Raw genomic sequence first — 23,072 nt, 5'->3', positions numbered from 1 at the left:
ACATGTGTGCACTCCTCTGCGGGTGCCAAGGGTGGGCGCGGGCAGCTGCAGGAGATGCCTGTGCCCCACACGCCACACCAGCCACGGGATACCACGGGGCAGACCAGCCCGCAGCGAGTTTGGAGCCATCTATTCATTCTTTGGAGACAGAAGTTCATTCTGAGGAAAAGAGTGAAACCCAACGTAAATCCATAAAACCAAACCATTCTCTGCATTAAATCCATTACATAATGGAATAAACTTCATCTTTTGCCAACCAATACAACAGGCACAGAATGCAGTGACTCTCCTCTAACAGATAATTGTGATGGATATGGGAGAGAGGTGTGCTTATATTAAACAGGCGGAAAAGGATTATTTTATTGTTTAGACTTTAGGAGAAATTTTCCAAAGCTTTGTGTGACTCGGTAGCTTGGGAGAATTTCTCTGTTAGGGCTTTAACAACTGATCTGTCCCACTGATGTTTATGTACACCTGCTGTAATTTAGATGTATTCTGTCATTTGGAGTAAATTTTTTACTTTGAAGGCTCATTTAAAATCAAAGACGATCCAGCTTCAGCATTCTTGATGGCTGGTGTGAGGGGAGAGGTGCTGACAAAACTCATGCTGTTTCTTTCACTGCGGAGTTTGAGACAAAGTTTTCTCTTTTTCTTTTCTTATTTGTTTCCATATTTCTTCATCTGGCCTTTCGTGCGCCTTTCCCCCCCCACTCTCTTATGGCTCCTATGAGCTGTGCAAGATTCTTCAGGAACGTTAATTCCAGTTGAAATTTGTCATCGTAAAAGAAGCACTGAATCCTCGGTGGAGGGGGAAAAAAAGTTGCAGTGTTTGATGTACGGGTTTGCTTTCTTTGTTTGTTTGTTTTAAAATTTTTTAGAAACTCTGCAGGGTAGATTGCAGGAGCCTGGGTTGACAGCGAGCCTCAAAATAGAGAGATTTACCCATGAGAATATCTGCCTTTGAAGTTAATTCAGTTCTCCAAGCTTCTAATTAAATGGGGAAGTTGAAGGAAGCCCCGACACTTTGCATGGGTGGTGGGGTGGATCTGGTGTCACGACGCGAGTGCTCGTTCGAAGGTGGACTTCCCTTGGCTGAGGTGGCCTGAGGGAGCAGCTCCACCGGGAGAAGGGCTAATGGCCGAGGTGGTGTAACCCGTCACACATACCAGGGGCACAGGATCCTCCTTACCTCAACTTGGGAAAACCTCAGAACAGCCATGACAAACAGCAGTTACATCCACTTTATGACACTGGAAAGGAACATCCGTATGGATGCAGAGACGCGAGGAACAGCTCTGAGGGGCTCTGACTGCAGCAGAGTGCGTTTCCTAATCCAGTAGGAAAAAGAGCAACATTTCACCCATTGGGGGGGACCTCGAGCTGCCTCAAGCCTTTCCCTGTTAGGAGCCCGTCTGAAGCTCCCCATCTCTTGTTGGATGAAGGAGACAGAGACATCAGCGTTAGCAACAGCGACAAGCTCTGAAGAGTGCCTCCACCAGTTGAAGTTAGCAGAACGAAGAGCGGTTTCATCCTCCTCTTCAAAATTCAAACACCTACCTGTCTTTTTACCATCCCAGCCTTCCAGCTTGTCACCTCTCAAAGGTTGCAGGCTGGATGTCACCCAGTCAGGGCAATATCGTAGGGGCTAAGACTTGGAACATTTTTTCCGCCGCTCTGCATCAGCGTTTGTCGTCTACTTTCCTCTGCTGGAAGCAGGAATACAAAACAAGTACTTCTAGCTCAGCCAGTGGACATTTTTTTATCAGCTCATTTTAGTCAATGAAGAAAGAAGTCAATCACTCCTGGAAAACAGCACTTTCCTGTGCTGTGTATACCTGACCAGTACAATCGCAGAATAAATCAATAACCGCATTAATCAATACGATGTAAACTGCTGATCTCTGTGGATAAATTGTACTGGTATAAGAAGGCTTTCAAATAAATTCTAAACTCACTCAAACTGCATAGGCTTTAAATCTACTGAGGGCAGCGGGACACGGGAAAGATTTGTGGTGTTTCGCTTTAAAATCTCTGGGATAGCAGGGCTGCAAGAATAATGTAATTAAATCATGCTACCAGCGCTCACGCATTCTCACACAAAAAGTCTGCTTCAACAGGAGGCTCAAGAAATATCCCTGAACTCAAATCTACCAGCAACAGGGGATTTCTGGCATCGCGCAATACCGCGGGAGAAAAGGCCAGGCTGACAGGGAAGGGGGGGGCACAGAGAGAGCTGCAATCTGGTTATTTTACAGCCCCCGCAGCCGTGGGAGGTTTTACTCCTCTGGGCATCCCCGTTTTTCATAAAACCCTGAACCTAAATATCCAATTTGCCTTGGGCTTCTCTCAGCGTGGGTCTGAACGTGTTGTGGAGAAGGAAATGGTGAGGAGGTGCTGATGGCCGCGGAGTTGTACACAGCGCTGGTGGGAACACAAGAGGGGATGGGCACAGGTGGTGGGTGAGGGCTGAAGGGAGATTTCAGGCTTTAGGGTAGTATTTAATAGAGCTCCACTGGGCAGGTTTGGGTCCCACCCGCTGTTTCTGGCAGAGCAGAAACCGGAGCCATGCCCAGCAGAGTCCAAGCCAGTAATTTAATTAAGCTCACCCAGCTCCCACGCCGTCCGTAGAAAGCTGGATTCACTCAAGTGCAAAAATTCTAGAAACTTGAAAGTATCAGGAAAAACTTGCATATTATAAGGAGTTTTCTGGTATCCTTTTGTGTTCCAGAATTACTCCAATTTGTCTCTAAGAATGGGAAATGCTTGTAGATGTTTTTCAATACTGAAATGCATTGGTGTATGTAGAATAGGTTAAGTAAAGAAATGCTACGTAACAGTATTATTAATATGACATTTTAATTGTTACATCAGATATATTTCAAAGTACTAAGTGCTAGGAACTGATAAAAAGTACTTTATATGAAAAAAAAAGCCTGCATGATTGAAGCCATTTAGAAGCCTTTATTGTGTCATGCTGTCAAAATGTCCAACTGACCTTTTCTACATGGTAAAATTCTCCGAGAAAGATTTTATACAAGCTATTTTAATAGCACCGATTCCCCCCGCCCTCCTAGTTTTTGGATTAGGTAATGGTCAGAACAAGAGAAATGCCAAATCCTTACACATACCCCAAGGATGACCAGGGGCATTAGATACATACTAAGTCTCCGCAATCTTGTTTAAAATTTTAGATGGATATTTCTGAATGCATCATTCTTTTACACTTCCAGCCCTCCGCCGATTCCCGCTCGGCGGCAGAAGGCAGCGTACAGATGCTATCACAGCTCCATGGATGAGGTACAGGCTGGACCGCTCCCTGGCACAAATCCTGCACAGGCTGCGAGGCGATGCGCGTTCCCACGCTGCCTGCACTTTGAAGGGCCCATCCCCATAGCAATAGGTCAATACTCCGCTGCCGGTATCATCGTACGTCAACCCACCCTCACCTAAAGGCCATATTCTGGCTGCACCTAGACAGGCGCTTGAAATCAAATATTTAGGAGCACTGAGATGCAGCAGCTCTCCGGCACTTCAAGGGAAATTGTGGATGGAGGCTGGTGCCTTGGAAATCTCAGTGCTGGATGGGATCAGCGACATTGGTTTATTCAGAGTCGGACAAGTTCTGCCCTAGCTTTTGCCCAAAGAAAGGCAGAGAGCACTGGGACACGCGCTCCCTGAAAAGACAGAAATCTGCGCAGCGGTGTAGGGAGGGAGGCAGCATCCCCCGACGCCGGCTCACGACAGCCGAGAACCTATCTGAGCAGATTGATTCTCTCTTCCGCACAGACTCTGCAAATCACTGAGGGAAATTCTTTGCAACTGCGGTACAGGCAGATATTAATAAAATCTTCTTCTGCTTGTACAACATATTTATACACAGGTGTGATTTAGAGCTCTGCGTCAAGTCGGCGGCAGGGCTGCATTCCAAGGACCGGCAGAAAACACAGGGTGTTTCTGCACTTCAGGATAATGCTGATTTAGGGGCTGGTACAATAGCCCACACTGGCTATTCTAGTTAGTTTCTTGGCATTCATATTCAAAAATTGTCCTATAAAGAAGGGAGAAGGCATTTAAGAAGTTTAAATGCTCTTAAATCACAAAGAAACATTGTGTTTAGAGTGAAAGGAAACATTTGGATAGACTCATTTGCTTTTGTCATGGAGAAATATTTTGTTGATATGTTAAATTCAAAATGAAAAATCTCTGACTGTGACTCTTTTTTATTTTTTGGTATTTTGCTTAGGTTATCAAAATAAAACAGGTGTTACTCTTCCAGCTATTTGAAGACTTAGTCTGGTCTGTGATTGGATCTGGTGCCTCTAAAATCTGGTGAGACTGGGCCCCGGGTTCTCTGCATTGGGCACCTTTAACCGGAGTCTTGAATTCAGCTTCCTGCTTGCTAGAAATCAGGAGCATTGTGGAGTTTTTAGTTTTCCTTTTTCCATTGTTTTCATTTCGACTTCTGGTTTTAGGGGAATTGTACTGTTCCTGTTTCCTAACTTTTCCCTGCATCCATGAGTGACAAAATTGATTTTTTACTTTTTTTTTTTCTTTTACTGAAAGCACCAGTCACCTGAACTCTTTTCATTTCAGCATCAGGTGCTTCAATAACGTTTTCACGTCAAAAGGAGAGTTGGACTTTCAGTGCTTTGGGCAGCTCATCAGCCTAATCCTGGCGGAACACCAAGAAAGAACGGAGGAGCTGAAGAGAAGAAAGCAGACCTGCAGAAGTTGGAGGGCTGCACTGATTCGGGGAGGGGGGGGGGTGTCATTATATCTTTATTTACAGGTACGCTCCTTAAGACTTCCTAAAAGTTCTGCTCCCAGAGCAGAATAGTCACTTGGCCATCCACTTGCGCTCCAGCTCTAAGGGAGCTCAGGAGTGGAACAGCTTTGCTCGTGGTAGTGGTCTCCTAGGTCATCCTTTACTTCAAAAAGGGCTGCTCCCACAGGAAGGACAAAACAGAGCTAATAAAAAACAAAAAGTGACATAAAGAGCCTGATTTTGAAAAGTATCTTCTACAGTGAGAAAAGCACCTTGCTGAGAACATCAGTAATGCATACAGAAAAGACATCAAATCTGAAGAAATGATTCATTGTTTACTTTCACTGCAAAAAAAAAAAAAGTTTTACTTCATTAGGGTATTATCAAGATATTTAACACCACATCCACTTCCTTCTAAACCATTCTCTTCTTTTGAAAGCTGTGTTAAACCTCTTCCTAATAACTCCTGCGATCAGCATCTTTGTAGAAATCCCAGAGGACAGGCTTCTAAAAGTGGCGTTATATTTCTAGAGCCTCCCTGTAATTAAGCTTCTATCAGGCGTTCTATTCAGTTCTATAGAACTGCTCTGCGGAAAATCTCTCTTTGCTTCAATAAAAAGAGCTGTTTTCTTTAAACTTAGCAGAAGGATTGCATTTATGTTAGAAAATAGAAGAATTTTAGATTTGGTTTAACCGGGGAAAAAAAAAAAGCGCCCATTGCTGAATGGGTGTGAGAAGGTCTGCGAGTGGGCTGCCACGACAGAGGGCAGTGATATTTGCTTATGCACAGTAAAGGGGAAAAAAAAAAAGTTTCTACAGTCACTTCTTTAGCAAGGCTGCAGCTGCACAGCTGCCGGAACATGAAGCACAAGTTCTTTTGTCTTTGATAGCATCAACACAAGACACAAAAGTTTAACAGTGAGCAAAGCTCCAAGAGAAACACCCTGTCCCAGGGACTTAATATCCTTTTCATCTTCTGGAGTCCTTAGACCAAAATTGGACGTTGTTCTGTAACACATGCTTTTGCAATGTTTTATCATTTATTTTGTGTCAGTGCATGTGGACTTCTCCCTGGAAGTCCAGCACATGAGCTGTGTGAGTAACCTCAGGTACTGAAGTTTTGGTAGCTCTCTGTATTGGCTGGATGGGGCTTTGAGTGACCTGGTCTGGTGGAAGGTGTCCCTACCCATAGCAGGGGGATTGGAACTGAGTGGTCTTTAAGGTCCCTTCCAACACAAACCATTCTATGATTCTATATGAATTCACACTTTAGATTCTTTTATTGCTAATTTGCCCTCCCATAGCCATGGGCAAGAAACATGTTCAATATGCTGTTATCATTATTGTGCGTAACAATCAAGAAAGATTATCATGCACAGATGAACCTCTATCGTTTTGCTCATTCGTGCGCTTAACACATCACCACCCCTAATTGGACCTTTTTCTTTTGAAAAATGTTAGGGGATATTTGATTTACTTGTCATTAGAAATGGTTACAAAGATGACACAACACTTATTTGAGAGTGGTGAAAAGAAAATAAACTTCAGAGTAAAGTGAGAAGGAAGAAAAGGTCTGCCAGTAATGATACAAAACAGGAAAATACCTTCTATCAGATGTTCAAGTTTACATGAGTGTGACTTTGCATTCTGAGCTGTACCTACTGAGTTGAAAGCCATGCTCACTCTGGTGTTTCATTTGTCATTCCAATAACTCAATACATTGAAGAGCTTAATTAGATGCTTCTATTTATATTTCAAGATGATGAAAATCAATGTTCTTCTCATTTACCTTCATACCCAGGCCATAGATGAACCTACACTTTCAAGCTACAGCAAAGAATAACAACATCAAGTGAGAGCAGCTGAACCTGCTTCAAGACAGATTTATTTCAACCTCCCTTCAAAAAAAGCTATTCAGCATCTCTGCTAGCTTTGTTGATCAGAACAGTATTTGCATGAAAAACTCCTTTAAGATGTATTTGAATATGTAAGGTCTCTCATATTATACAAGTTACTGTCTCATTCAGATCCGGTTCAAGGCTTGCTGATGCCATTGAAAGCCTTTCTCTTGAACTCAATGGGCTTTGGGCTGGTACATATGATTCCTTCTACTTGAGTTTCCCTTTACTGAGGAAAACGGCACAGTACCCTTCATAGAATGCCTTGTATGACATCCTCTGTAATACAAACAAGTGCAAAAAAAGTAAACAAATAGCTTTTATTTAATTGAAAGTGGGGTTTTTTTACAGGTTCCATTGAAGAATCTGAGATAAATATCTACACCACAAGCAATCGCAAGGCTCTTATTCTCCCAGTTATAGCAGCTTGGCACAGGTCTTTCACGTCAGATATACCGTCACGCTGGAGTTTCAGTAAGAACTACTGCTTGTAAAGAGTTTGAGACCACTCTGCTTACAATCTCAAGTTATGTTTGGCACCGCTCCATTTAATTAATGCACATACATTTCTCCTTTCATTTCAAAGCTTATTTTAAAAAATTAATGTAATATTGATATTTAATGTTTTCTTAATAATAAACCACTTCTACTTTGCTCCCCCATCCCCACTGTTTTCTTTATCAGGAATATCATTCATGGTGGAGTCTTAAGATAAAATCTACACACGGTTTATTTTTAAAAGTCCATGGCTGAGCATTTCTTTAATCGTCAAGGTACAGGGTATACAAGAACAGAACTCAACAGCAGGATCCCAGATGTCAATATGTGGTTTACCCTTTGGGACAATTTTATTGCTCCAGAGCTTAAACCTATAAAAAATAGAAGCATAAAAAAATTTCTGACAAAAGTAAACTTGTGTCAAAAAAAAAAAGTTTTTCTTTGCATTCTAGTGTAACAGTAATCTTTGATCTGCTTTCAAAATCAAACATTACCCACAAATGCTATTTCTTTTTTTTTTTTTAAATAATAAGTTGTAGCAGCAATTACATGCAGCATGGTTTCAAATCATCTGCCTGTAAATAACCACTTTTAGGAGGGTTTTGGCTAGTTTGTCACCTACCTCTGCTCCATTTTGTGCGAATAACACGGTACTTAGCAGAGCAGGGGCTGGACCCCAGGCAACCCCCACCCCAGCCCTGAAGCAGGGCTGAGGCTCTGTCCCAGCAGCAGCTCCAGAGCAGATTAAAAACTGTGTTACACGTGAGAGCTGCAGCTTTGGCTTCAGCAAGAAAGCTTCTTTCTCTGTCCCTCCCTAAGCATTACAGGCCAGGGCAGAAGGACAGCTACGCTAAAAATAAGGTCACATCTAGGTGTTGTGCAAAATACTTTCTCCGCTAATGAATCTGAGCACCAGAGACTCATCTACATGTACCCAGCGTTACAAAGCAACAGGAGGGAGGCCACCTATGGTAACCGAAAGTCTGTTAATCTATTGTAGGTCTTAGAGGCACACAGATTTCTTATTATGCAATAACATTCAGAGAAAAAAAAATCTCACATACTTGATATTTTTGGAATTCTAATTTCCTCACTGCTGCTGCCATCCCCACCGTCACTGACTGTTCTTATTTCTATGAGATAATCTTCCTCAAATGGTACCAGAAGTTCAGCTGAAGTGTTGTTTGTCTCCAGTATATGCGCTTTGCTGTGTCTGTTTTGTCTATACAAAATCTAAGTTAAAAGGGATTAGAAAACAAGAGTTATTTATTTTTTTTTCAAAGTTTTAAGGGATTGTTTTCTTTATTTTGCTTGAGAGGATCTTCTGTCACATCCTAGACCTTTCAGACCAGATTGATAGGAGTGCTTTTTACTTCATTCACATTGATCTTTATGTGAGTATCTGCCTATCTCTTTTCAAAGGTACATCTATGAGTTGCCAGAGAGTAAGAACTCTGAAATGTGTTTTATACCTGTCTTTAATGCTTAAGAGACTCTTCTCTACTTCTTATACACGTGTGAAACTCCTTCTTCAAAAAGATGTGAATGCAAGAATCTTAAATGAGTAAGATTACAAGCGAAAGGGGACAAGAGAGATCCAGCATTGGAGACAGAAAATCCCTGTGTTGGGATAAAGAGGTCCTACTCTGAACAAACACAGCCGTTCTTCCATTTGTATAAATGTCAGCCAACCAACCAAATAACTCAGGAAGAGTCACTGTTTCCCAGGTAATGAACAGTTGCCTTTCAACAAGTCACTGTTTGTACCTCTATTATAAAATAAATGAGATAAAGAAATGTCTTACTTTGTAGCCTAGCACCTCTGATTCGTTCTCCATTGTTTTTACGTGTTCCCAGTTCAAGCAGATTTTGGAATTTGTCAGCTTCCAGGCGATGTTTGCCGGCGGTTGACTTGGTGCTTTAAAAAAATGATGATGATAATCACAAGATACAACTGAATATTAATTTGCATAGTGTAATTGAATGAGCTGCTGACATGGAAGTAGCAACGCATGGGTGATTCAAATCTAAAAGAGTAAAACATATTTTCCAGTCCATCATTGCTCTCGTATTAGTCAGAATAAAGATCTATTCATAGCACAAAACCACTTACTGTGAGAGTTCATTTCTGAAATCAGGAGAAGCCTGACAGTGTCTGACAGTTCAAGTTATATTTGATAGATTTTCTTTAAGCACTGTGTTGTTCCTATCTGTATTTTAATGTCCCAGAGAATGTGTTGCTGTATGGATTTCAGAAAAAGCTGAAACTAAGAGCAAAATACGAAAGACAAGATTTTCATCAGCCATGAGGACAGGTTACAAAGAGCTACACATTAAAGTCTCCATGTGATCCATCATGAAACATTGTAGGATTTTATAAATTCTCAGCACAATAGGCTGAGAGTAGCTTTTCAAAGGCTTTTTATGCCAGGACTTTGAAAATTTGCCTACAAGTGATGAAATCGAATCCTGTGTGAACATGTGAGGTTGAAACGGTGCCTTTGAACTGTATTTCAGATTTAGAACCACACATTATCTCCTCCATGGTGCGTCCTCCCGGACTCCGCCTGGGACGATGGCACTGGGGGTGTTAGAAGAAACAGGGACTTGAAAAGAATTAAGAAAAAAGGAGGAGAAATTTTGAGAAACAAATTATTGAGTATCTCAGACCTGACTTTAAAATGTTTAACTTCTTTTCTCCCTACAGTCCCTATACATTGATGAGTAATGTATGCAACTTGGAAGGTACTGTTGATTTGCTAATACTCCACAATTTCTTTCATTTCCCATGGAGATAGAATAAATTGATGGCACCTGTTGTTTCTTATCTATCTCTTTCTTGACTGTGGAGAAGTTTAATCCATCTCACTAGTAGGAAAAGGAGGTGTTAGTGTACTACTCAGGTGAATATGAGCAGATGTCCATGCTGTCAGCTCTGGAAAAAGATACATTTTCTTTTTGAAGGTATTTATATACATTCACATACATAGAACTGCAAATTTACTTAGATGTTGTTTGAGATCTCTTTGTTGCTTTCAGAAAATATTCTATATAAGGAGTTTGCTAACAAGAAACTCGTAAGAGGCAAAGGATGTCAATTACTTCACTGACTGTACCCTGAGAAGTCTTGAAAGCACTCAAAAATGGGTGAATACAGCCCTATTCAAAGCTTTTAAGTATAGCACCTAAAACCATCTTAATTCATAGTCTTTGGGCTGAAAAACCACCACAGGATGATTTTCGAAACAAAATGATCTGGTTTTGCTATACAGTCAGGGACCAGAACAGGCGGTAACACAGCACTTCCCCAAATCCACAGTAATATCTGCAAGCAAAAATACTGCAAATAGTTCTTCAGATCCAGGATCAGCAGATCATTTCCTCCACTAATTTATTGTAATAAAAATTGTCAAGAATAATAGAAGTCCCAAGTATGTGCTTAAGTTTTTTAAGTTAATGATGTTACTCTCATGCTTTAGGTAACACTTGGCTTTGTTGCTGTCCTGAGTTGAGGTTTATCCTTGCAAAGTGTTTCGATTATCTATATTTGTTGATGTATAAACTTGTAAAGAAAAAGAAAAAGCAAAGAAATTTCTGAAATCCATGATACATAAGTGAGGAAGCAGAAGAGGTGAGCATCACAACAGCTCCTAATGGAGCAGTATGTTCATGGGAGGAGGACATCATCTCCACTTTGCTAAGTAGCTTAAACTTAAACTGGGATATCAACTTAGACCTTAAATTGATCTCAGGTAAGTATGTTTCAATTAGAATTGCACCTATTTGGCAGAAGGACCACTTTAGTTTTGCTTAGCCTCTACAATAATGGCACGCACAGAACATTGTAGGAATCCTGGACGATGAGTAGGAAGACAGAGCTATCACCTTGAAGCTGAAGCTCCCACAGATGCACACTGTTTATATTCTCTTGACATATTATCTCTACACATATTGAAAGTGCTTGCATCTTTCAGAGACTAGAGCTTAAAATTTTAATATATGCTTTTAAATATTAAAAGGGTTATTTTGATTTTAATTTTTAAATGAACCATTAGCACGATCCTGAATTTGACAGAAGATGAAGTCAATGTAAAACAAAAGCAAATTTATTCCTTATATATCTTGTCACTTGACTGCCATGTCTTTAACTTGTCTTTCATACATATGCACATATGAATATAGAGAAAGATTTCCAGAGGTAAGTCTATATTCCATTAAGAAACTGCCTGTAAGAAGAGTCCTCTGTGAGTCCTTAAGAAATACCTTCTCTGGCTTTCTTTCCGTTTAGGTTATTTACATTAAATGGTAACTTTTATAACTAACTCATTTTACAAGTTAGTTCATATCTAGCATGTAACAGCACATAGACAAGGGGAGAACTAGTGAAAGAGAGAAGAAATATTTTCCTTTTTGTGCAAAAGGACTGATCAATTGTTTACTAGGAAAAAGAGTCCAAGGAAGGTATAAAAAAATGTAACTCTTCAAGAGTAATGAATTTAGGGCACTTGAGTACACAGCAAATTACCAATATTTCCCACCTTACAACTATTTTGCTCTTAGTGAACATTTATTTGATGGGTTCAATCCTGCAGGATGGTGCTCAGTGCTTCCTTGTTACCTTGGAGGACGGCCCCATGACAGCATTGGTTTCATGAAGCTGCTTCTCACAGAATAGTGTATGTTTTTTTCTTCTACAATTGCAGAAAATTTTTTTAAAAATCGCTAAATATTATTTATACGAATGTATCCCATATGCTACCCTCTGTGGTGCACAGCTTAGAGGTCTCAAAAAAGCCCTGGATTTGGAGCATTTAACAGTTTTCTTTAAAAAACAAACCCATATTCCCACACCCAAATCTACAGTTTGACCTGTGGAAATTCTTTCCTTTAATGACTCTGCATCTCTCTTGAATTTTCCTGGCATGCTGTTGCAATGCGGAAGGAAATCCTTCCTAACAGCTGCTACGCTGTAGGAACATAACCACCAGTGTTATCTGATTTTGTAGGTGTACAGAATTACTTTAGCATACAAATAGAACAGGGTAAATTAAATAATCTTCCCGGGCCTGATTTAAGTTGATGAGAATTTTGGCTTCCGTTGAGACAGACCTGAAGCTAGATATTATATTAATGTTTTAAATACCAGAATTTGAATAAACTTGATGGTGACCACAAAAATATTGTCAGGGAAGAGACAGAGAAGTTTCTTAGTCACAGATTTTGTTGCTTAATTTTATGAAGAAATTTGGGATCCAGTTTTCTTTGATATTGCAACATTTAGCAGAGACGGGTCGCGGTAAGCTGAAATGTCACTATCACAATTGGGAATTCGCAACATTTGTTGTAGGAAATTGAATACTCACGTGATTTTTTAGTGGTGACATTTACCGCGGTGCTGGAGGGCCCCGTTCCTGCAGTGTTGTAAGCTCGAACTGTTGCAAAATACACTGTATTAGCTTTTAGCCCTGTGATATTCTTGGCTGTTACATTCCCATTGACTCTGACTTTACCAGCTGTGCTTTCCTTGGGATCATCAGTCCAATATAAAACCTGAAAAGTGAGAACAAAGACCAGGCAATTCATTGCTTTCCATCAATTACAGATTTGGCTGGGAAGCAGACATGCTGACAATGAAGATTTCAAGGAATATAGGATTTTTCATATGCAAAACTGGCAGGAAATAAAAACAAGTATGAATATTCATAGAGAAAAAAACAAAATTTCAGAAGCTGAATACCAATTAAGGAAGTAAATTCAATCTTTAACTTTATAGATGTCCAAAAGGAAACCTTTGATAAGGTGAGACATTTTAAAAGCGTGTTTGGTTTTTATGGTTTGAACACATTTGAAGAAAAGTTTAAAAGATATAAAGAAACATTTATCTAAGACATCTATGAGGTTTTAAAATTATTTTGTATCCTGCCTCTAGTTTTGATTCAGTGACAGATATTTAGATGTCAGGGTTTTTTTAGTGGGTAATTAATTTAGGAAGCTTTGTGTACTGTATGTGATTCCTATTACCTTAATTTATACATTTATAACGATAGGACAGAATTTAAAGTATTTCCGACTTGTTTTACTCTTGGTTTATTTACCTAAAAAAAAACCCCAAAAAAGTAAAATGCCCAGGAATCATATTTGAGGTTACTTCGAAGTACCTCAGTTATTAACATAAAAATCTGTTCCCCTCCTCTTCGTCTGCTGGAGGCACCTCTGGTCTGTCCTGTGGATGTCAGATGCAGCTGACACTGGGTTTCTGCTCCCACTGGGTGCTGGAGACCAGAGCAAAGCCAGAACCAGCACAGCTGGCTGAGCGTCACCAGGGTCTGGCAGCATTCATGTGTCCTCACAGCTCCCGCTGCTCAGACCCTGAAATGTCTGTCCCTGGACCCAGTCCTGCACTTGATGCCATGCTATCAGCAACACATCCCTGTGCACAGGGCACAAAATCTGTCAGTTACCAGTAAATGAGCAGGTGCTCAGTACAAAGAGCCTCAAGTTGCACCAGGAAGGGTTTAGATTATATATTAGGAAAAAATCATTTAATGAAAGGGTCATCAAGCACTGGGACAGGCTGCCCAGAGAAGTAGGTGAGTCACCATCCCTGGAGGTATCTAAAAGAGGTGTAGATGTGGCACTTAGGGACATGGTTTAGTGGCAGACTTGGCAGTGTTTGGTTTATGGTTGGACTCGATGATCTTAAAGGTCTTTTCCAACCTGAATGATTCTATGATTCTAAGAGGAGTGAGAAGCCAAAAGCCTTTCAAACATGCTGCAGCAGAAGCTTGGGATAGCAATGCAGTGCATTTATTCTGGTTTCTTCTGTAAGCAATGCTAAGGGTCATGTGCATGCCCCCAAACTGTGAGGTACCCCATCATGCTCAGACAGCATTACAGTTGTGCAGGAGGAGGGAGGATCAGCTTTTTTTTTGTGTAATCAAGCACGAGTCCTTTTATAGTAGCCATCACAAATGATTAATCTTGAGGTTTTAATTTACATTACAAAAAGGCTGGGATAGAGCTGCAGTCCAGGTCTGTAAATGCTCGCGATAATCTCAGGTGAAATGTTGCTAATGAGAGTCAGGTGAAGAGCTCCATTGTCTGTTGATTCAGAAGCAAGGGAGGAGGAATCAGAATACAAATGTGGCCAGGAAAGGGGCATCTGTAAGGTGTGGGATGCCAGCACCAGCTGCCTCACCTCGTAGCCCAGCACCCTGCCCGTGTGCCTGTTCCATGCGATGGGCTGCCAGGACACCTCCACCTCTGCTGCCGAAACGCTCAGCGCTGCAGCCCCCGCCGGTGCAATCTGCGGCTCTGGGTAATGGGAGAAAACACAGCTGGTGGAACATTTGTGTTACCAGAAGAGTGTTATGTAGGAACAGAGGGAGATTCAAGAAAAGAGGAAGAGATTCTCCAGCAGGCAAAGGCTCAGGAAACCTGGCATGAATTGCTTCCTCTGCTACCCGTTCATTGTGGAACATCAGCAAAACTGTAAATTTTCAAAATTGGTCATTACCCATAAGCTGGGACAGATTTTCAGAGGAGATCAGGTGCACTGAGTAGTCTGAAAAGCTAGACTCTGTGAGAACTACACTTCTGAATGTCTTCCGATTTTCCCAGCCCACTCAGTGGGAGCTCCTTGGGAACAAACAAACAAACATGCTGTCTGCTTAAAGCGATTCTGAAAATCTGCCCCTTGTATTTTTTTCACTTTGATTTCCCATCTCCACCCTTGTGGCTCTTGTCAGTCTTCAATGAGCAGCTTTTGAGCAGGCACCCTAATATCCCTGTGGAGATCTGTCTGATCATATCTGGGACCTACTCATGCTACACAACCATTACTATCAAGAGTAACACGCGTTACCGTCCTCTCCTGAGTAGACAATGGATATCGAGCTCAGGGTGCCTTCTCCTTCATTGTTGTAGACACCAACTTTCACTTCGAAAGGAGAGAGAGGTGTAATGCTTTCGTTCCTATAAACGTATTTGCTTGCTTCCACCGAAGCCACCGCTGCTTTTGTCTAGGTTGATGAGCCAAGAGGACGAACCATAACGATGTAGCCAAAACCTTCCCCATTTTGTAGTTCTTCTGGAACTGGCTGTAGTGACAAGGCAGTCAGTCAATAAGCATTTGCAAGTATACACTGTTTTAATTGAATCTTCATTCTCCGAGTATATTTTAGTGGTATTGATTTAGTTGATTCTGCCTTAGAGAAGATAATAATGTTTCCTCCATCAGTCAATGTAATATTGAAATAAAAATCAAAATAATAAATCTATTGAGGCAATCAATTTAGAAAGAAAAGATCTGATCAGCTCCATTAAAGTTATTCTCTTTCAGGCATGGAGTTTTCAAAATTAAAAGCATTTCACTCAGCACAGGTTGTAACTGACTTTTTTTTTCCCTGTGGGGTACAGGAATGCTAATTTTAAAGAAATTATTCTTAAAGGAAAAAAAAAAAACAGAAAAGGAGCAAATGTATACACAGGAGCGTGCGTCAGCTGTGTAATTGCCTGTATATGAGTACAGTACTTGTATTTTTTTTAGTACAAGTGAAAGCCTCAAGTGCATGAACATATTCTTATTTAAGTTTGTTTAGAACAGAAATGTTATTGCAAGTCAACATGGCAAAATTCATGTTTCTATTAATAAAATCTCATGTCAAGATATGTATTAATGACTCATACCGAACAGGCAATTACATCAACACCATCTAGCATGAACTTTTTTTTTTCCCTTGGGATAAAAATACTTCTACTTTGGCTTCTCAGAGCAAGAGAACATTTATGAAACAAGGGAAGATCAGCAATACATGGAGGAAGGAAGTGTTTCTCAGCAAAACTTCATTTATTTTAGACGCTTGCATCCAAGTCAGGTGCACGGAAAAGCAGCCATGAAAAATGGTGCAGGAAGAGAGAGAAAAACCCAGGGGCAGAACTGCAGCCCCTGCAGAGAAACTCCTGGGAGCAATAACGGGGTGAGATGATGGGAGAAAAAAATTAGGAAGCACATCAGAAGGTTTCAGGGCACTTATTTTTTCTTCATAATTTCCTTCTAACTCTAACAGTAATCCTGGCCTGACAGATATAACAATTGTGTCTTGCCTTAAGCGTTTTACAAACATTTAATTCCCCAATATGCACCCTTCCAGCTCTTATCCAGTCCTGAGAGAGTTAAGTGTGAGCGACAATGGTGCACTGGGGATTTATAAGAGTTCAAGCTACTTTCTAGAGCATTTAATTTGTTTTTGAGGCTTCTGTGACCTCAGATTTAATCAAGATGTTTAGTGAGTTGATCACAGAAAGCTGGAGAATTGTGTTTAGTGTTGTTACTGTGGCATAATTAGTATTTCTTCTGTTCTTCAGGACACACTATGGAGTCCAACTGGATAATTTGATTGAGATCTCTCAGGTTGTTTTCAATTTTCATGTTCTTCTGCTCCCAAAGAGTAGATCAGTAGAGGAGAAAATGAAAAAAAAAACAATGAAAGATGCATATGGAGGAAAACTTAGTTCAGTAAAACTGAAGTTTCACTCTATTTGGAGCATGGAGAGGGGAAAACAAGGGCAATATTATTTATCTAGTGGGGATTTTCTTCTTTTGACCTCTTTTTTTTCCTATCACTTTCCTTCCTCCCCTGAAAAGCTGGTTAAATGGCACAGGTTTTAGCATACATGAGAAGACAGGTAACTCACTCAGCTGATGAATAACATCACTTTTAGTTTAATGCTTTTGTCTTTCCTTCAAACTGCATACATAAGCTTGGTTATTTCTTTGGAAAAAAGAATGAAGTCAAGGAAGAGAAAAGACTGTTTTCCTTGCTTAAGCTGAATTAGAAGGTTGGGATGTTTTTCCATGAACAAATGTTTTGCATTACTTGCACCATGTTTTTGGAAGCCTCATCCCAAAGTAGGAATTAACAGAGTTCTTGTGCAGCCTCTCAGACAATCACATCTGGCAGTAAGATACAAGGCAAGGCTGCCTGGCCCCTGCCCTCCAGGCTGGGCGCTGCTGATGGCACGGAGTAGCTCCTACTTTAGGCAGATGTCCTCAAAGCCAGAGGAGAGATTTAATCAGGTGAGTCACAACAACTTCATGTGCATTTTTCAGCGGCAATAAAAAAACTCAGAGAGTGGGAGCTGTGTTTTGGGGAGTTTTTCCACAGGGGCTGGAGTCCTCATGAAGAACCCAGCCCATCACTGCACGGGCTCTGCAAAAGGCTGCCTGCCTTTATCACAGTTCCCATGGGAAGGCTGCTGGGTGGCTGGAGAAGGAGGGCTCCTTCCCACAACGCTTACTTTCTTGCTCTTTGAAATGACCTGCGCTCACCCATTGCAACTGGTAGTATGGTATTAACTGCTCTGGAAATGTATATTCTCTCCTCTCGCTGGAGCGCTGGAGAATTGAAGGGCTCATCTCCTTTAACGCATAATAGGATATGTCTTGTCAGTACAGCATTCCAGAATGGAAAACATGTAAACAAAAGTATGAAAAATGTTAATGCAGAAAATGGCCAAGCAGATTAGTGTGTTAAGCACCTCCTGTACAATAGAGATAAGAGGGTTATACAGACTTCTAAACATCTTTATAACATGCCTCTTAAACTGTTTATTTTTGTAAATTGTTCGCTATAACACAGAAAACTTGCTGTATATCTTACAGGCTGTTTTCTCTCCAAATGCAGGATGAAATCCAGGCTCAGCCAAAGCCGATGACCAAAAGCCTTTGGATTTCGGCAGGGCTGTGATTTCACCCATGGACTCTTCTTCATTAGACAGCTTAGGTTAATTGAGCTAACAATTACCTCCCATGTGATGACCAGCTCAGAACGGCTCCCTCCTCCTCCGCTGACGTTCGTTGGTGCCACGACAGGAACTTGAGAAGAAAAGATGATTCTGCCTCTCAACACGTAGAACGGGGACTACATTATATAACTGTATATTTTAAATGAGCTGAAATTATGTTTACACATTTTCAAGTTTCTAAGGCTGAAGCCACAGATGTGTTTGATACATGAGTACCCTGGTTCAAAAATTAATTAAAGAAGCTAGTATCATCAAGTATCTGACATTATTATGCCTCATCAACTAATTGGCAAAATGATGTTCCATTCACACTGTAGCTGCAACACTACTGATTTACTAATTATGCATTTGTTCAGTAAACATGTTGTTGAAGCAATATATTAATTTTTTTAATTGGCTGTATGCTTTTCTTAGGAAATTCAAAACTTGTAATTTGTTTTTCTCCTTCTCCTAAGACTGTAAATGTCCAGAAGTTTGTTAACTAGAGCTGGATTTCCCCAGCATTGCCCCAGGTGTATGGTACCACAGGTACAGGGTCGAGGTCAAGCAGCGTACTGGTGTTCCAGGTTGAAGAGGCTTCTCATCACTCAAACAGCTCTTGGTGGAGAGGCAAAGAAAATACCAGCATTTCTTGCCTCTTGCTCTGTATTTCCATAAAACTATCCACTCCATTAGTCTATGAATATTGACAGTTTGGAGGAACTGGATTGTGATGTAATGGATGGAATTTAGTCAGACTAGCCTTGTTCTTGTTGTATAGTTCACTATAGATCTACTTGCAAGGATGAGATCATGTTCCTTTTCAGCTGCTGGAGAAGTATAAAAAAGAAGACAACCCTGGAACTGACCCAGACAAAAACCCCCTATAAGAGAGCATTTGTATTCTTTGCCATCTCTAAAATCTTGGTACTATTTTTAGAAATTAAAAGATTGTTTTGTCATTCCCTTCATTCAGCTCTCACTATCTGAAAATCCGAAGCGTTGAGACAGGGCTGAAGGCAGGGTCAGAAATAGACGGGACAGTAAAATCTGAGAAGCTTTTTCAGAGATTTTGGCAAGTTTTGCCACGTCTGCGTGCCCTTCCCCACGTCTTCCACCCAGCATTAGCCCAGCTGCAGTAGAGGCAATAAAGGCAACAGCCGTTTAAGTTCACAGAAATTTATCTGAACCCACTATCACTTCCAGATTCAAGTCCACATATAAAACTTTATCTGATTTTATCCTCTCTAGAAAGGTAGGAATTCCACAATAATTTTGTTGTGCAGTCATAAAAGTGAGTGCAAGTGCAAACGGGCCCAGCTCTTCTGAAGAGTTTAGCATAGGTATTCAATTTTGTCACTCACAATCAACGTCTTTGTGCACATCAGAGGCAAATAATCCAAGACTGAAAAGAACAGCACTGAAGGAAAAAACTAAAAACAGTCTTTCAAGCCTAGTCTTTCACTGTTTCATGAACCAGTTGATGCTCAATTAGTTCACGTGTTAAATGCGTTCAGTACTTACTATGTTTGCATGGGGAAGACATCTGTGCTACTGCTCAGCAGAGCTTCAACTTGGTCATAGTTGAGAAGCATGAAAATTTACAGCTGAGTGCACCAACAGAGCCTCAATTAATTCTCAGCTCCACTTTAATGAAATGAACAGTGGCTTATTTGCATCTGCAAATCTACTAATGCTCAGATTTCAGCTGGCAAAATAGCTATCATAACAGTGAAGTTCACATTCACCCTTTCACGGCCAGTCTTTTGCTGTACACAATGTCATACTGGTTTCAGTTTCCTATTCTGATTAAAAAAAAAAAAATTACTTCTCCCACTGCCTACTACTGTTTTGAGATAGAATGATTTACAGCAGCAAAGAGGTTAAGCGACTAAACCTGAACTGCATCTTCCTGTTCCTTTTGTTAAGCCTCAGGTGAGGCTACACTGTAAGGAAAAAATGTTCCTTGTGCTATTGCCATGATAAATAATATTAATTTTATTGTTTTATTCTCTTTCCAGCCCTAGCCTGGTGAATCCCTCCAATAAAAAAAAAAAACAAAAGCTTTAAAAGATGAAAGCTTTTACTGACTGCACAGGTGGTTTTGAATATCACACTTTACAAAGCGCCAAGGTAGCGCAGCAAGAAAGACCTTCTCAAGACTAATTTTGACTTCATGATCAACCATGTAATGGAGAACACGTATCTGTGATACTCTGCTGGGAAATTTAGAAAATCTAGCCTCTTCCTGCCTCCAGCTTTTCCTTAGCCTTCCCTTTTCACATTGCCCCTTTACTCCTTGCACGTGAAACTCTCCTGTGGTTCTGCTGCTGGAGGGAGGGTCCTGCACCACTTAGGCATGCATCCCCCAGGCTGGATCAGTGCATCGTTCCAGGCTGGAGACTCTCAGCCTCTTCCTTTGGCTTGGGAGCAGCCTGCAAACTGCTTTACTGCCACACTGGCCAGGCATTCCTGACTGCTGATAAGACTCATTTGATGTCTCTCAGCACCTGGAAAGCTGACAAAATTTGTCAAAATCGTTGTTTTAATGATCAAATAGGTTTGTTTTTTTTTTTTCTGGCATTAGTACTCAGTATAATTTTTTTTGCTTTAACAATAGGAAAAAGAAATTATTAAATTTAAATCAACTGATTTAATGCATTTTGAAGTAACTCTGCCTTGGGACAAGTATTGCAGGTATTCTGGGAAACAAATGGATCCCCCTTTCCAAGGACAGATGTATTTTCTTCTGTATAATGTACAATACTGTACTTTGAGTTCAGTCTTGACATGCAGCTTGTCAAACTTCAGAGCTTAGCAAAAATGAGATAAACAGAGAAGAGAAAGTGGACTGTAAAAGCTTCTTCCATTTTACTGCTTTCTGTCCTATAAACACTGATTTTATAGGTGGGAGAGAGTTGATAAGCAGAGGGCTGGGAGAAATATAACACAAACAAAAGGTCTAGGCTTCAAATAAATTGTGCCAAACTGAGCAGGTCAAAGGACTGACAGTGTCGGTCATTCAAGAATGAGTCTTCTTCCTCTGGGGTTCCAAGTCCCAGAAGAGAAATGTGTAAAGGTTAGACAGACAGATAGTAAGGATCCTGTCCTGGAGTCAGTGGAAGCTATTAGTTTCACTGGGCTTTGGATGCTGTAATTTATTTCCTCCAGTTAAAGCCAATATCCTGTCCCCACTGATGCTCAGATATCAAACACTCTCTGCAGCAAAAGCATTACATGCTTGTGCCAGGATACGCTGGAGAGCTGACTTTATCATTTTCTAGATTTCTAGTAGATACCCTGAGCAGGGTATAAACGCAGTTATAATTGGAAGAAAACAAATGTTGCTCCCCAATTGCTTAAATGAAAGCCTCTGCTCAGGCATGAGGATTACAGATATTTTGGGACATCTCAAAGAGAGGAAGCATGGCCACCCTTTATTGCTGGCCTGAGTGGCCTCCAAACCAGAGAGCAAAGTGTGTGGTACCTAAATAATATCCAGGCATCCCTTGCACCGGTAGTGCAGGTCTGCAGTCATGAAGCCATAGCAGCCACAAAGTAAAACATCAGACAGACTCGTGAGTAACCCTGTAGGAGCGAGTGGCTCTTCTGTAGTGGAATTCTCACACTGGGGAGCTAGCAATGTGGAAAAAAAAAAACACCACCGAAATTAGGGACTTACCTGCTGCTTTAGTTTTCAGTAGGGCTGATGGTCTACTTGGCTCCCCAATTCCAACACTATTGCTGGCAACCACACGAAACTCATACTCAACCCAAGGGCTTAAGTCAACCACTGTTGCCTTGTGAGTCCTACCATTAATGACTTCAGGAACTAAAGGTAAAACAAACACATCATGACAATTTATTTTTGGAGCAATTAAGGGTGTATGCAAAAAATACAAGGCAACTCTCAAACTGCTCACCTGTCGAAACTGCCTGCCATCCAACTGAGAAAGCAGTTTTTGTCTGAATACTGTAGATCTGGACTGGACTATTGTTATCTACTCCAGACTTCCAGGATAACACAGCAGTAGTGCTAGAAATATGTTCAACTTTAACATCTTCTGGTGGACCTGGAGGACCTAATATGATTAGCATTTTAAGATGAAGTAATTAGGAAGAGAAGATTCACTGCTGGAATGGGTTGGGCAACTCTTACTTTCTCGTCAGTGGAATTATTCATGAAGCTGCAGTTTCATAAAAGCAGCACAATCTCTAAATGATGGCTTCATTGCTGTATTACACTTTTCTGATTAATGAGGAGTTTTGAGTCAGGAAAACAAATGTCTTTATGTTACTAACATGAAAACTAAAAAGGAGTGATTTTTTTTTTTGTCTGGGAAAGAAAGCTACCCAATACATCTTTTTTTTTGAACCATCCAACATTTTCAGAATTCCTATGGAATTTAATCAAAATTGAGGTTTAGAAAGAATGCAAGATAATGGTCTATACAGATTTCTGATTTCTGCTAGAGTTTAGAGGATCTGCTCCCATCACAGCATTTCTCTTGCTGCTGGCAGTATAAAGATTAGTTACTTGACCATAGAAAATAATTTTTCATGTTATCTCCAAATAGCAGAAGGAATCAGGTGTCTTGGTTTTTTTTTTTTCAGCCCGCACAGTGACCCAGAGATGCCCAGCAAGGAGGAGGTGACAGCAATCTGCTGAAAGCAGAAGACTTCCCTATACCCCGCCACACTGACCTGTGTGGCCTGAACAGTTCACTTTCCAGATATTTGCACAAATCTCCCTGGGTTGGCTGTGCACTAGGATCATGCTGGCCAGAATCTCAATCCAATCTGGGGGCCAAGGGTATAAGATATCTAGCATTTCACTATTGAAATGGTGCATTGATATCCTAGGATCCATTTAAACAACAGCTGATGTTAATAATTTCTAATTCCTCCAGAAGATATATATGTCTACATTTAACAGACGTACCTCTTACAATTATATCTACTGTTGCAGACTGACTGTCTAAAGTTGTTTGTACCATGCACATATATTTCCCAGAATGATGTAGCTGAATATTTCTTATCATCAAATCCCCAGCAGATTCCTGGAGATACAAAGAAAGCAAACTAATCACTCACAACATGCTTTCCATACTGGACATTTTTATAAA

The 23,072-nt window shown here is 40.6% G+C and overlaps 1 protein-coding gene across 1 annotated transcript in view; it reads right to left on the bottom strand.

Annotated features, from left to right (window-relative positions):
- Positions 1-6,963: 6,963 nt before the first annotated feature.
- The window catches only part of LOC104487303 (contactin-6-like), a 99,477-nt gene continuing 83,368 nt past the window's right edge, over positions 6,964-23,072 (bottom strand). Inside the window, 10 exon segments of the mRNA XM_086755442.1 lie at positions 6,964-7,532; positions 8,226-8,394; positions 8,967-9,079; positions 12,525-12,711; positions 14,360-14,475; positions 15,026-15,260; positions 17,967-18,037; positions 21,629-21,778; positions 21,870-22,028; positions 22,889-23,006. Of these exon segments, the coding sequence (XP_086611568.1) occupies positions 7,399-7,532; positions 8,226-8,394; positions 8,967-9,079; positions 12,525-12,711; positions 14,360-14,475; positions 15,026-15,260; positions 17,967-18,037; positions 21,629-21,778; positions 21,870-22,028; positions 22,889-23,006 (1,452 nt within the window). The 3' untranslated portion in view covers positions 6,964-7,398.

The sequence above is a fragment of the Chlamydotis macqueenii genome, chromosome 10 (assembly GCF_036417535.1).
Source record: "Chlamydotis macqueenii isolate bChlMac1 chromosome 10, bChlMac1.mat, whole genome shotgun sequence".
NCBI classification, from domain to species: domain Eukaryota; kingdom Metazoa; phylum Chordata; class Aves; order Otidiformes; family Otididae; genus Chlamydotis; species Chlamydotis macqueenii.
This window is presented reverse-complemented; position numbering and strand designations above follow the sequence as displayed.